The 16191-nt window shown below is 32.8% G+C and overlaps 1 protein-coding gene across 2 annotated transcripts in view; it reads left to right on the top strand.

The window, feature by feature from the left end:
• The window catches only part of RTKN2 (rhotekin 2), a 75578-nt gene that overhangs the window by 16898 nt on the left and 42489 nt on the right, over positions 1-16191 (top strand). The window contains exons 3-6 of one of the 2 annotated variants that reach the window (XM_009458530.5): positions 5930-5988; positions 10699-10752; positions 12132-12249; positions 15634-15831. In XM_009458530.5, the coding sequence (XP_009456805.1) occupies positions 5930-5988; positions 10699-10752; positions 12132-12249; positions 15634-15831 (429 nt within the window). The remainder of the gene's footprint in view (positions 1-5929; positions 5989-10698; positions 10753-12131; positions 12250-15633; positions 15832-16191) is intronic. The other variant, XM_063781830.1, reaches the window with a different exon arrangement.

Genomic DNA, 16191 nt, shown 5'->3' with positions numbered 1-16191 from the left:
TTTTGATATGTAGATTTTTCTTTTTTATTTTCAGAACATCTTTCTGAATTATATAAAAATATTATTTCTATCTCATTGTTTTGTTTTTCCTGTTTAAGAATTCTGATTACATATACGTTGGATCTTCTTTGCCTGTCCTCTGTGTCTATCACTTTCTGATCTTTTTTAATACTTTATTTCATTTTTGTTCTTTTGGTTCTTTTCATTCCCATTTACTATGTCCCTTTGTGTACTTTTGCTTCTATATATTTATCATTGGACACCTTATATTTTAACGTTCATTTCAGAAATGATTTTATTTTTCCAGTTTCTCTCCTTGTTCTTTCCTCTCATTCTCTCCTCTCTTTGCATATCTGCCTATTGTTTATTCTTTACTAGTCTCAAATTTTGGATTTTAGATTCCTGGTTTCTTTCATATTTGCAATAATTTGTATAAATGCACTTAATTCATTTTGGAGTATTGTATTATGGTTTTTGTTACTTTATATTTTTTGGAGGTGGAGTTGGTAGAGGATTTTAATCAAATGAAGAGTTTTGATTATCTACTTTTATTTATAGTAGTTTTCTATGGGTAATTGGAGTTCATTTTTCTCCCTAATGAAATATGTAGGATTTTTCTGAGCCAAGTGATTAGAAGTCAGGTGGAAGGTTACTAGAAGGGATCACAGGACCCCTTACCCTTGAGGGGGTATGTTCCATCATCCTTCCTGGATTCCTGAAACCACAGATAATACTAAGCCCTATGCACACTATGTTTTTTCCTATACATATACCCCTATGATAAAGTTTAATTTGTAAATTAGGCACAGTAAGAGATGAACAACACTAACTAATAATAAAATAGAACAATTATAACAATATACTGTAATAAAAGCTATGCAAATGTGTTCCCTCTTTCAAAATATTTACCCTTTTTGTGATGATGTGAGGTGATAAATTGCTTTTGTGATGAGTTTAAATGAGATGAATGTCATAGGCATTGTGGTATAGCATTAGGCTACTGTGGACCTTGAGCACAAGCACTGTGATACCTTGAGAGTTAGTCTGATAATCTAGATGGCAGCTAAGTGACTAATGAGCAGGTGATGTGTACAGCATGGATACACTGGACAAAGGGATGATTCACATCCCACAGGGCAGTGTGAGGTTTCATTACACTACTCAGAATGGTGTGCAGTTTAAAACTTATGAATTGTTAGGCCAGGCACAGTGGCTCATGACTATAATCCCAGCCCTTTGGGAGGCCGAGGTGGGTGGATCACTTGAATCCAGGAGTTCGAGACCAGCTTGGGCAACATCGTAAAACGCTGTCTCTACCAAATAACATAAACATTAGCTGGGCATGGTGGCATGTGCCTGTAGTCCCAGCTACTCAGGAAGCTGAGGTGGTAGGATTGCTTCAACCCGGGAGGTGGAGGTTGCAGTGAGCCGAGATCATGCCACTGCACTTCAGCCTGGGCAACAGAGTGAGACCCTTCCTCAAAAATAAATAAAAATAATAAAACTTATGAATTATTTATTTCTGGAATTTTTCATTTAATATTTTCAGACTGCAGTTTACTCTGGACAACTGAAACCATGGAAAGCAAAACCATGGCTAAGAAGAGAATACTGTATTTGGTTTCTTAGTTCAAGAATGTTTTTTATTATTGGAACTGTGAAGAGTAGTTTCCTTAATAAATGATGTCTTTTGGGATGCTAGTTGGTTAATTTTCTGTTCTTTGATACTAATGTTTGAAACTAGTGTTTCTTGGGATATTAAACTTCGTCTACTTTCTTCCTTCTTTTTCTTCGTAGCCAAGGCTCCAAAGGACACCTCACTCATTCTTGTGTATCTCACAGGACTTAACTTTTGAATCAAAGTACTTTTGGAGCCCTTTCTTTTACCTCTCCTGGAACCAGTGCTCTGGTATCCACTAGGTCTTAGACCCATTCACACTTCTTCTAGGGGAAATCCCAAGTTGATATTGCTTGTGTTTTGCAATGCCCACCTCATTCTTATATGCAAGGCTTCTACAAGCTGGTTTTGACGGTTTCAGATGTTAGTTTCCCCATTTACGGTAAATTAAAATTTGTAGAAGTCTCTGTTTTCTAGCTATGCTGTTGGTGTGGACTATAGGTCATTTTATTTGCTTTCCTTGTTGATCTGAAGGCTTTTGTAGAATGTGTGAAAATCTGATTTAGATGGCTACTACTGTTTTACAGGAACTGGTAAGTCATTCCCTGATCACTTTAACAAATGGTTTAGTGCCTCTTCTATGTGAGCCCCAACCTAAATACTGAGGCCAAAAATATAAATACTCAGAAAGTAATCCTTGTATTTGTGTAACATTTTGAAGAATGACATAGGATACATTTAAAATATTAATTCATTTAGTATCTCTGTGAGATAGTGAATCTTTTTGCCATTTTACAGATAAAGATGCTGAGGTTAAAAGATTAATAGCAACCCACTTATGTAATTAGTTAATAATGAGTAAAATCCAATTCTAAGACTTTAGAATCCCTATCTACTGCCTGTTCCATCAAAATGAACGTATCCTTATTTCATTTCATTTAACAGTCCCTAAACATTCATTGAGTTCTTTAGAATGTACTGAGCTGAATACCAGGCACTGGTGATAGAGCACTGAACAAAGTAGACGCCCCACCCCCACGCACAAAAAAAGTACACACGGAGCTTATATTTCAGCAATATCCTCCATCTGTGCCCTTCCCACTGCCCCCACCACCCCCCAACCCCGCAACCCCTGCTCAACCCAGTTCATTCTTCTTGACCTACTTCTGAAATGCTTTATTTGGCTTTGTAAAAACAATACTAATCGGTGTCATTTATAGCACTGAATTATGTGTGTCATTCAACATAATTGTGATTTTTAATATTGCCAAAATAATTTTGTGAGTTTTGTATGATTATCCTACTCTCTCATCCTCCAGTTTTTTTGTTCATTGCTCAGGTACTGTATCTCAAAAAAGAAAACGTATAGGTTGGAAGTGAAAATTGTGTACTCTTAGTTTTATAATAAAACTTGTATTTAAAGACATTACTGATTTTATTTTTAAGATATTTATGAAGCTATAAATTTTATAGCATAGTTTTAGGATGGGTTAAAATTTCATGCTAAACATTTGAGTGTTTTAATTTTTACTTATTTGTATCAGAGGTAAAGGATTTTATAACCTGCTTTCAAATAATAGACTCCCATTTATAATTATTTTAGTACTTCGTTAAGAAAATGTAAAATGCTTTCATCATTGGGCTATTTCTCATTATAACTTGTTAATTTTGGCAAAGAAATGCTGTTTTAAATTCCCGCTTGGAACAATATAAGGTAGGATAATCTGTATTTACTCAGTCAATTTTAATACAAATTTTTGAGCAACAGTGTGGCAGATTGGCACCCTCTTTTGGTCATTTTATTTACCTACAGGCAGAAATATAAGTAATAAAAATTAACTTTGTCTTTTATATGTTTATCTCTGTCTTTTAAATTAGCATTTACAAATCTCAGCCAAAATAATGCTCTAGATTGGGTTCATATGGATAAGGTCCACTATTATCTAGCTGTGCTTTGTTTTGGTAATTTTGTGGTTATTTGCTATTTCCTCAGGCTGGCTCTCTAATTCTAGCATTCAGAATTAGAATTAATATTGCAGATTTTTGAACAAGTATTTATATTAAGCAAACTATTAGCTACAGTAGCACATTATTAGACAGATAGTGTTTAACAATTTCATTGTCAATTTGGATTAATTAGAAAAACATCACATTTTAGTACCCTAAATAGCAGTTTTGTTATTTGAATTGAAAGTAATTCAAGCTTCAGAAAATTGAGGCTGAATTACTTCAGTTTTTCTCCTCTCATTTTTTAAAAGACAGACTTAATTCTCTAAGATTATATGGTTAATTGAATTTATATTATAGTTTGACAATATTTGTGTATACTAAGTTTGCTTACCAGTCCTGGAAATGCCTATGCAAATAATTTATAATTGCAGGGGAGAAAGCTATACTCTGCCAGGTAGTTGAGTAGTTTGGAAGGGGGAAATTTTTCTTGGTAAATATTCATCAAGTTTGCTTTTGGTAGTTCTAGTATTTCAGAATTTCATTCGCCTGCCAAAGCCTCAAATTTAATCCAATTTAATAATACCTAATGGATCTCAACTTTAGAATAATCTGTGACCTATTCCATAATACTTAAGTTACTCACTATATTTGAGCTTCCTTGTACTTTTTCACTGAAATAAGTATTTTAAGAATTTATATTATGCATTGCTCATATAGGCATTTTCAGAAATATTACTTTCAAATGCCAACCAATTATGTTTGTATTGTATTTCTTGCACAAGTTTGAAGAAATTGAGATTTGTGTTTGATTTCTAGTGGGCCTTTCAATATATTATTTCACCAAAATAGATAATAAACTGTTCAATTGAACTGTTGAATTGAACTTTTTATTCTGTGAGGAAGTAATAAGCAAGATAATCTTCTCTGACATTACAAACTAATATAAAATGTTGAACTTCACTCTTTTTAAAATTTATGATTCAATGAAACTTTATTTTGAAATAAACAATGAGTATTTGTATGTTTCACTGAGTGAATTCCCTAGTTTTAATACCAGATATGGCCATAAAGTAATTAGGTAGAATTCTGAGAATATATGGCTTTAAATATACTGCATTATTTTAGTCATACCTAATGTATAATTCTATAAATACTATGTAAATATCTCATATAAACGTACGAACTTTACATCAGTAAATTATTTTAGCTCATTCAAAATATATGTCACCTATATATTTATGAGTTTAATCCAGTAAAGGGGCAAAAAAGTAGGATGATATATTTGTTTTCAAATTTGGATGCATTATAATGAATATATTGGCAGTCTTTTTAACAGACCTACTGAAAGCAGTGTGTTGCTGTCATCCTCTTCCAAAAATTACTTAGATAAAGTCCCATTTCAAACTCCCATCAGTCTTTCTCCAGAAGCCTTCTTAGAATCAAACAATATCCAAATGGAAAATTTCCATCTTATCACTTATTTGAAGTAACAAATTAAATTAGCTGGTAGTTAATTAGCTGACCAAATTAAATAGGAATGAAAAATACAAAGAATACTCTTAAAAATATTGCCCTGTAAATGGAATGCTAATCTCTAAATGCAGTTTATTAGGAAAATAGGATATTAGGGAAATAGTCAAAGATTGGATTGTTTCTATCTTTTTAAAGTTTTCATGGTAATAAAATATTCCAACTTCAGATTTGGAAGTGTCTTATATCCCCAGAATTTCCTTTGAATCGTAATATATTTCTCTCTAAATTTTATTCTGTCTACAGAGCTACTCTGTTTCTCATCTTAGTTTGTTAATTTATTGTTTTAACATACACTTAGTTCTTTGGAATCTTGGGGAAATTAAATATGATATTAAATATGATTATACAGCAGAGGGTACTTTTTTGGATATTTATCAGATTCTATAAGGATAAGATACTCCTGGACAGTAAATTGCATGATTGGGAAGTTCATTAACTTTTCCAGGCCACTGTATCTGATAAGTTAGAAATGTAATATATGAAATTGTGATCTAAGGTATTATACTTCTGGGGACATGGACAAATATTGTACATCTTGTTTACAGATATAAATGATCACAAAAGTCTTTCATTGTAAAGTAACCAGTATACAGTCATCAAGGAATATAAAGTTTATATGAAAAATCGGGAGTGGCTCCAGATATTTCTTTTAACTTGCTAACTTGACTAAACATCTTAAAGTTTGAGTCAAATAGTTTACATTAACTGGAAGTCATTATTATTCACGGGTATGCATTTGCTTTTAATATTTTGACATTTGTGAAACACTGTTAAAATAATTGCTTATTAGAAAAGATCTTTTTTCCATAAGTTTTTTTGTTTTGACAGTGATGTGAAATTTGAAAGTAAAGAACGAACAGCATGTAAAGGAAAGATTGCCATATCAGGTATGCTATAAATGAATCTTTTATATTGCTGAATAAATTCTATAACGTAACTACATGGTGGATTTTGTTTTATGCCCTGTCTCCATTCTCTTCATTTTGTTTTTCATACCTCTATCAGAATATTTGTTCTAAAACACTGTTTTCAGCATTATATGCTACATTGATATAGAACTTTAGAGTTTAAGAAAACTGTTTCATATGTTACATACTCTACAGTTTTCTCCCTAGTGCAGTCTTGTAAAATAGGTAGAGTAATTGTTATTTTCTACAGACTCAGAGGCTAAGTGACTGAGCTGGGCCAAACCCAAGTCTTTTGACTCTGTTCCTTTCCTGCTCAGAAGCTATAATAATGTTTTTAATGTTTTGTCTAGGTCAGAAGTTCCATGAGGTTTTGGTACCATGTTTATTTTGGTCATCACTTTACACCCAGAAGCTAGCATGGTGCTTGGCTCATAGTAATTGCTCAGTGACTCTTGGATGGATGGCTGCTCTTCATTGCCTGTAGTGTAAAGACCAAACATTTTTCTCCAGTCTTCCATTTTGACCCAATTTTTTTTCTAGTCATATCTTCTATTACTCCTAAACATAAGCTGTCGCCTTTAGCAGACATTTCTCTCCTTGTCCTGGCAACATAACCCATGCTTCTGACACCCAGTTAGCTTGTGAAATAACTACATTCTCTTAAATATCTGTTTGTTTATCTATATATAATATAATCTCTGTTACCGTTCCAACTAGAAAGGATGTTTCCTTTCTCTCAATTCCTAATGCAGTTAGGAGACCCTTCACCACTAGATGGCACTTATGCTGTGCAGTCTCAGTTTCTCCAAAGTGTTCAGGAAGCTAAAGACAATGGCTTGGAGATGCCACAGACTGAAATGAATACATGGCTGACTCGTGTGTACACTAGTCAGATAATGCACTTTTACAAATATTTTCTTATCAGTACATTTTTGAAACAATAGTATATACCTCCATTGGTCCTTAAGTAATCACTAGGTTATTGGCTAAAAGTCTTGTACTAGAGAGCCTGCTGCTACATTTGAGGTACTGTCACCTAAGGAACTGTTTCTAGTAATATTTTTCTGGATAAACAAAATTATCACACAGGACGGTAGACCTACATTTTACAAAGTACATAAATGGCCAAAATCTGAAGAATTGCATTCAGCTAAGCAAAATATTCTTCAGAAAATAACTGGAATATGTAAAAATTTGTTGCTTGTTTTATAGTTATTTATATTTGTTTTTATCTTTATAATACAAAACAAAACATGTTTTATCCTTGTATTCTTTTGCTATCAAACATGTATTTTTATGTGGTATTGTTCATTATGTGCAATAAATTTTTTGTGAATAAATTACTATAGATCTTTGAGATTTTATAAAAACTAAACATATCCTTCATTTCTTGCTTCTAATATAGTGTCACTCAGTATATAAATGACATATGTTAAGTTGCTGTTAAACACTCAAATGCCATGATAGTCAACATCTATTGTCATTTCATAACAGTTTATTGATTGTAGCAATTCATAATATTAGAAATAACTGTACATTTAGAAGGAGGCTCAAGTAAAAGTATTTAAAATAAAATAAAAAACTATTTCCTGCCCACAATTACTCAAGTGTAAAAATTGAACTTATTTCTGCATGTGTTTCTTCTTTCCAAAAGATAATTTTAAATTAAGGAACGGAAACTCTGAGAAAATCGGATACTTACGTAATGTCTTTTCATCTTTGCCTAGACTTAATTATATCTTGTATGTGTTTGTAAAAACAAAATAAAAAATGAATTCACCTTTATAAATCCATTTTCTCTTGATATTGGGATGAAAATGTGACCTTTGTTTTGGTAAAGATGAATATTTGCAACAAAGTTTCATAATGTTTTGAGATTACATTGATAGCCAGAAAATACCTGGGTTTTCTGTTTCCAGCTACACCAGTCCCTGGCCAGGTCTTTATGAAACTAAATCACAAATTTATTATTTCTGCTGAACATCAAATATTTACCATATGTAAATGTAGTATTTACCGTAATTATATTGTGGTAATTAGCTTAGTCACCGACTACTAATTTAATGAATAAACCAAATCAGTTCACCAAGTACCTTAGTTTTCACTTTTGAAAATGATAGACAGACTTCTGGGACTTGATAGCATCAAGTCAGCTGTCTTATTATGACTCTCCCAGTTTACCATTAAAATGGCAATGAAGACATAAAACAAGACAAAAGTTAGAGTACTGTAAACTGAAACTGAGCCATTTGCAAGAATCTGGAAGGAAGTTCTATCATTGGAAGCTGAATTCAGAAATAGAGTTGATGGGTTACAAATCCATTGCTATCTGAAGAGCACAAGACTACCTGGAAAATCGGTATCCAGCTTCTCCTCTTGTGGAGCTGATATCTACCCTCCTCTCTTCGGCATGGGATAGAAGAAGGCTGACCCACAGGTTGTGGGTGTACAGCAAAGGAAGTCAGGATCCATGTCCCTCCCATGATAGTGTAAATAGTTAATGCTCTGTTAATCCTAACAGAGCAAGAACAGCTGTGAATAAGTACAGTTGTGAAATGAAATGAGTCAGCAGCTGTGGTCAAGCAAGAAGAAGTGGACTTTTTGGCAGGATATCAGCCAAGTCATAATTACAAAACAATAAAGCATTCTCATAAAAATCAAAAACAAAATTACAATGTCTGTTATGCCAATATAATTTAACAATTTTAGAAGTTCTAGCTAAAATAATAAGAATAAAAGATGAAACTATTGAAAATAAATTCATAGGTGGAAATTGAACAATGAGAACACATGGACACAGGAAGGGGAACATCACTCACTGGGGACTGTTGTGGGGTGGGGGGAGGGGGGAGGGATAGCATTAGGAGATATATCTAATGCTAAATGATGAGTTAATGGGTGCAGCATACCAGCATGGCACATGTATACATATGTAACAAACCTGCACGTCGTGCACATGTACCCTAAAACTTAAAGTATAATAATAATAAAATTTAAAAAGTAAATAAATAGATAAATTGAATACTGTTTGAAGATAATAGATTGTAGGCCCAGCACAGTGGCTCATGCCTGTAATCCCAGCACATTGAGAGGCCAAAGCAGGCAGATCACTTGAGGTCAGGAGTTCGAGACCAACCTGGCCTACATGGTGAACCCCTTGTCTCTACTGAAAATCAAAAAATTAGCCGGGTGTGGTGGTGCATGCCCGTAATCCCAGCTACTCCAGAGGCTGAGGCAGGAGAATCACTTGAACCCCGGGGGCAGGGGTGGTAGGGGAGGGTGGAGGTTGCAGTGAGATCGCATGATTGCACTCCAGCCTGGGTGGTAGAGCAAGACGCTGTCTCAAAAAAAAACAAGATAATAGATTGTAGACTTACAAAACTTAAGAGAATTTACTGCAACACTATTTGAATGAATAAAGAATTCAGTAAAAGTGGCTGGATTCAAGATAAATATACAAAAAGTGGTAGTTTATCTTAAAATCAACAATAACTAATTAGAAAATATAATAGCAAAAAGATACCCTTTACAAGAAAACCTCCAAAAAACAAAAATATTAATTATTCAAGAATAACCTTAATAAAAATGTAAAGACAAATTATTATGCTATTCTGTGTAAAGATAGAATATTATAAAGTTATCAGTTCCCAAATTAATTTGGATAATGGAATACTAATAAAACACTTGGGAAAGGGAAATTTTGACAAAATTTTTTCTAAAATTTATGTAAAGAAATTAGCAAGTAAGAGTAAGGTGTTTTCAAAAAAGAAATATATCTAACAAATTTGTAAGTATATTATAAAGGTACAATAGTTAACAATAGTATAGTGTTGCCAGGCATGGTGGCTCATGCCTGTAATCCCAGCACTTGGGGAGGCCAAGGAGGGCAGATTGCTTGAGCCCAGAAGTTGAAGAACAGCCTGGCAAACATAGTGAACTCTGCAGGCGGATCACGAGGTCAGGAGATCAAGACCATCCTGGCTAACACGGTAAAACCCCATCTCTCCTAAAAATAGAAAAAAATTAGCCAGGTGTGGTGGCACATGCCTGTAGTCCCAGCTACTCGGGAGGCTGAGGCTGGAGAATCGCTTGAATCCAGGAGGCGGAGGTTGCAGTGAGCTGAGATCGTGCCACTGCACTCCAGCCTGGGCAACAGATGGCACACACCTGTAATCTCAGCTACATGGGAGGCTTAGGTGGGAGGTTTGCTTGAGTCCTAGAGTTCAAGGCTGCAGTGAGCCATGATGGCACCACTGCACTCCAGCCTGAGCAACAGAGCAAGACCCTGTCAAAAAACAAAAAAAAGAAAAATAGTATGGTGTTGGTATTTAGCTAGACAGTAATTAATAAATGATTCAAATTCATAAAAGTATAGCCAAGGAACAGACATTTACTCAGAATGGCATATATGATAAAGATGTCATAATCAGTAAGGAAGAAACAGATATATATGGAGTTAGAACAGTTATTTTTATAAGAAGAATATATTTTTACCTCACAAAAATTTCACGGATTAACTTTTTAAAAGTACAAACTATAAACAATGTCTAGAAAATGTGCTGTTAAATAATAACACTTTATTTTAGCTATAGTAGTCAGAATTATTATGGAATGCAGAGTTTCAGGTCACTGTAAAGAATAAAACTTACCAAAATTATTACTTGTCATTTCTTTTTCCCTTCTTTATAGATATTCGAATACCACTAATGTGGAAAGACTCTGATCACTTCAGCAATAAAGAACGTATGTATGATTTTAATTTGTAATTGAAATGTTTTCTTTAGTATGTAGTGTATCTGATTATTGAGAAAAAAGACTGCTTCCTTGCTGAAATAAATTGATGTCATTTGAAAGAATAAGCAGCATCTTGAACTGTTTTCTGATTTTTAATATAAATATGTTGCAGTCACTTGATACTAATTAATATAGTGCATATGTAGTGTACTTTTAGTTGTTGATAGGAACCAGTGCTAGGACAGTAAGTACCGGGTTCAGAGTGGGAACGGGGGAAGGGAAATATGGAACAAAAGAAAATGTTTAGCGAATAAAGGTAAAGCCAACATTTCTTGTATTTGACCAGAATCTGGAAGATTTTTCTGCCTTATTTCATTACTTCAGGTTATTTAACAGGATGAAATAGGGAAAGATTTTTAGCTTGATCTGATTTTTTTTCCTTCAATATTTTATGGTTTTATACAGTCTTTACAAATCCGTGTATTGCTTAGGTCATGGAAATTAACCTCGAATGATTTCTAGCTATTAGAGGCAAAGCAGGAAAGATATGATAATACTTTATCTTTCTTGTCTATTGTGATAGCTTTGTTCCTTGTACTTTAAAAACTGAATCATATTAAGCACAATTAGTTTTATATGAAGAATTTAAAATCAGGTTAGTGTTTATTATTCAATTAGGAAATATAATTTACTTTACAAAGGAATACATGTGGGAATTAAGTAAAGCTTTCTGATTACTAAAGAGAGTAAGTTTTTCTGAAGAGCTACATTTTCTCAATAATGAGGATTTAGCCTTTTAATCACCTAATACTTTTTAAAACATCACCAAATCAAAAGGCCCAGCAGCTATGTTTTTTGTGTTCTCATGTCTATTTTATTGTTTTGTTTTGTTTTTTTCTTGTGGTTTCCTCCCTTGCTGTTAGTTTGGTGGAAAATATTTTGCTGTCGTTAATGTGCCTACTCTTAACCTCTTCTAATAAAAAACATCTTTTTCTTAAATAGACTTGGAAACCAAAATGACAGCGGTAGTAGTAGTGTGTGTGTGCACGCTTGCATGCCCGCGCATGTGTGTATATAAAGTTTACTATTAATTAAAGCTTAAGAAGTTTAATAGGAATAAAATTTATGAGTTTGGTGGTTTCTTTAGGCTGCTGAGAGGCCTGTATATTTAACTTTATTTTTTGCTTCCTTGTTTAATTGTGTTCTAGTTGAGTAAGGTATTCCTATATACTGGGAGAACAGTCACTGTAAGACTTAAGGGTTACAGTATACAATGTATGAAAAGAATCTATTAATAATATTTAACCTAATATTTATTTTCAAGTAGATTTTAACATAATGATTTATTACATGGATTGTTGCTTAATATGTTGTTATTTTTCCTCCAGGATCACGACGCTATGCCATTTTTTGTTTATTCAAAATGGGAGCTAATGTGTTTGATACTGATGTGGTGAATGTGGATAAAACAATCACAGATATATGTTTTGAAAATGTAACCATATTGTAAGTATTTTTTAATCTTCAGAGAATAAAAATAATTTAAAATTCTTCTTTTTTAAAAGAAAGTTCTTATTATTGGTTCTTTGGATTCATTTTATGTTTAAATGTTTAAGTGATCTTTAAATGTTTAATATGATTTTAAAAATTACTTTGTTCAGAAGAAGTCCATTTCTCTATCTGCAGTTTTCTGATGTGAAATAAAAATGGAAATCTTGTAATTACTATTAGCAGTAAATATTTGACTTATTAGATATGACCCATTTTTAAATTGTTAATAAATATAGTTCAGTTATTAACAAAGCTATGCATACAACAGAATATCCTGTAATGTTATTTGATATAGAGAGAATTTAAGCATAAAACAGGATTTTTATCTCATGTAGGATATTTGGTTGCAGAAATACTAAAATAGTATAGCAACTTTATTTACAAGATAGTCCTGAAGTACATGCTATATAGGAAGAGCACTTTGAAATTTTGGGGTGTTCTTTTTCTTATGGTGCACTTCTTTCATGTACTTCAAAACAATAAAAAAAAAATGGGTGATCTCAGGGCTGTTTTTATTGTCCCTGCTCTTTTACAGGCTCATTTTATTGTGGTCATAATACAGAACAAGAAGGAACTCCTTGGGTAGCCATAGAAATCATTTTTAACTAACATAGTTTTTCCTGCCCTCCTTCAAAGGTTTTATGTGCCTAAATCAGTGTGGGATTTGTATTTTAGACTTTTAAAGACACGATCTTTAGATCTAAATGTTAATAGCTACTAACTATTAATATAAAAATCCATGTGCATGGTTTTTGCCATTTTCAGCTATGGAGCTAGACAGGTGAGATTTTAGAGGCCTAGTTTTGCCACTCACATAACATTAAAAAAACCTATAGCAAACCATATTTTGTGGCTTCTGGTCCAGTGTCTCATAGTAATAGTATAGCCTGGAAAAATAAAATGCATTGTTCTGAGTTATAAGTAGTAATTCAGGCCTTCTTACAAGCTGTATTGAACCAAAGGAATTTATTTAGGATCCAAAACATATCCCCAAATGCTTATATAATTGAGGCTAAAAAAATTACTTTTTTCTTGGTTATCTGAATACATTTATTTCCATTATCAACTATTGCTAGTGAACTTTTTTTTCTGCCAAAATTACCAGTTGATGGGCCCTTTTCTTCACATCATTTTGCTATTGTTTGTTTTGATCATGGAGACAAAATTCAGACTTTTTTTTCCAGGGAAAGAACAATAGAAGTTACTGAGGAAGACAACACATGATTTATAATTTTTTGAGAATTCTGTAAATATTTTAAATTGTACTAAAAATAACTGCTGACAAATGTTCTAAATGTTGAAAAATGTGCTTTTTGTTATGATGATTGTTTTTAATAAGTATTCAATATTTATGAATCTCTGGTTTTTCTCTAAATATTGACATTTGTTAGTCATTACCAGGAATACTGTATGTTTTAAAGTTGCCAAATAATAAACTATAAAAATAGCTGGAAGTTATTCCTGGGATTTTTTCAAACTATAGATTGGCCATTTATATCTTTAAAAGTCTGTGCTCCATTTTTTAAATCTCTGAAACTGATGGATCTTCCATCTGCAAGTAACATCTGCTGCTGATGGACCTCTTTTGCAGTCTTAAGTATATTTTATTGTTAGTAACACCACCACAGTCTTTAATGCTAAAGGTAGTTCAAAGGTAGTTCGTTGTGTCTGAAAAAGGGTAAAGCCAATCTTAACATTTGCTAAAATTGCAGAATTTTGCATATTTATTTAATAAATATATATCTAATACCTCCTACATTCCAGGCACAATACTAGATTAAGAACACAAAGATCACCCAGACAGCACCCATTCTCAAGGAGTTCATGCTTTGAAGTACATTTTTCCCCTATATAACCAGATAGTAAAATGTTATTTATAGTTATTAGGTACAAAAGTGGGGGAGGGTCAGGGGACACAGTGACGAGTGCACTATAAGTGACTCTTTATAAAGAAGAAATGAAAACTAAAGGTTTAGCAGATTTTTTTTGGAAGAACAGTCATTTCAGAAAATTACACATATAAATACCTTAAAAATGTATTAAAGGAATGACAAGGAGAAATAGTATTGGCAACAAAATGACCAGGGTATTTTATGCTTTCTTTAACATGCCTATGTATATATTGGTTAAATTGAGTTAAGATTGCCCTAGTTTTGAAGCTGATATCTGTGAAAGTTGCGGTAACTCTCTCAGGCCATTTAGATGCTAAATAAACACTGAGAGATTCTGTCTCATTAACATACATTAACATAAACTTATTCCAAATTCTTATTTTTTTCCCCATAAACCTTGCACTTATTGAGGAGATTTTGCAATCTTCTCTTGGCTCCCCTGCAGTCTTTTATTTATTTTAAAAAGAAATTTTATTGTGTATATTTGAGGTTTATAACACGATGTTACAGGATACATATAAATAGTAAAATGTTACTATAATCAAACAGTTTAACATCTATCATCTCACATAGTTACTTTTTGTGACAAAAGCAGCTAAAATCTATTTAACAAAAATCTCTAACATGATTTTATTAACATTCACCTCATGTTTTTACAGTACATTATATCGCTAAACTTATTCATCCTACATATCTGCTATTTTGTGTCCTTTGACCTATATCTCCCCATTTCCTCTCCCTCAATCCTTGCCCATGGTAACCACTGTTTTTTTCTCTATTTCTATGGTTTTGAGCTCTTTTTTTTAATATTCCATATATAATTGAGATCACACAATATTTTTATTTCTATGCTTGGCTTATTTAACTTAATATCCTCCAAGTTCATCCGTGTTGTAGCAAATGGCAAGATCTCCTTTTTTAAGGCAGAATGGTTGTCCGTTGTGTGTGTGTATACACACGTACCTTATTTTCTTTATCTGTTTTACCATTGATGGACATACCTTGGCGATTGTGAATAATGCTGCATTCTTATAGTTTCTTCAATATCTTGGCTATTGTGAATAATGCTGCAATGAACAGGGGAGTGCAGATAACTTCACAAGGTAATGATTTTACTCCTTCCAGTATAAACCCAGAAGAAGGACTGCTGGATCATATAGTAGTTTCCCTTTTAATTTCTTTAGGAACTGCTATACTGCTTTCCATAATGACTCCGCCAGCAGTGTACTAGGGTTCCCTTTTCTCCATACCCTCGTCAACAATTTATCTCATGCCTTTTTGATAATAGCCATCCTTATGGGTGTGAAGTAGTATCTCTTAGTGGTTTTAATTTGCATTTTCCTGATGTTAAATGCTGATTTTAAATGTTACATAAACATAAAAGAATGGTATAATTTTATTTTCTACTGAGTTAAATTTCCAACATTATGAATGCCCTTGTTTTTAGTAATGAAGCAGGGCCAGACTTTCAGATAAAGGTGGAAGTATATAGTTGCTGTACAGAAGAATCTTCTATAACCAACACACCAAAAAAGCTAGCTAAGAAATTCAAGACATCTATAAGTAAAGCTACAGGAAAGAAAATAAGCTCAGTGCTTCAAGAAGAGGATGATGAAATGTGCTTGCTCCTCAGCTCTGCTGTTTTGTAAGTTTTTAATACTGTATTTATGGTGACATAATTATACATTTGTGATATTTTAAAGTATTATATGTGAAGTGTATGTTTACTTTATAAATGGAAAAACATCAGGAAACAAAAACAAAACTTAGTTGTTTGACATTTACTCAACTGAGGTATCCTTAATACCCTCCTTTAAAGGTAGGAAGTTGGGTGAGAGTGTTTTTAGTGATTTGGAATTCTAATACAAGTTGAATATCCCTTATCTGAAAGCCTTCAGACCAGAAGTGTTTTAGATTTGGACTTTTTCAGATTTTGGAATATTTGTATATACATAATTAGATACCTTAGGGATGGCACCCAGGACTAAACATTACATTAATTTTA

The sequence above is a fragment of the Pan troglodytes genome, chromosome 8 (genome assembly GCF_028858775.2).
Source record: "Pan troglodytes isolate AG18354 chromosome 8, NHGRI_mPanTro3-v2.0_pri, whole genome shotgun sequence".
Taxonomy (NCBI): Eukaryota; Metazoa; Chordata; class Mammalia; order Primates; family Hominidae; genus Pan; species Pan troglodytes.
The sequence above is the reverse complement of the archived record's forward strand: the minus strand, read 5'-3'. Positions and strand labels throughout refer to the sequence as shown.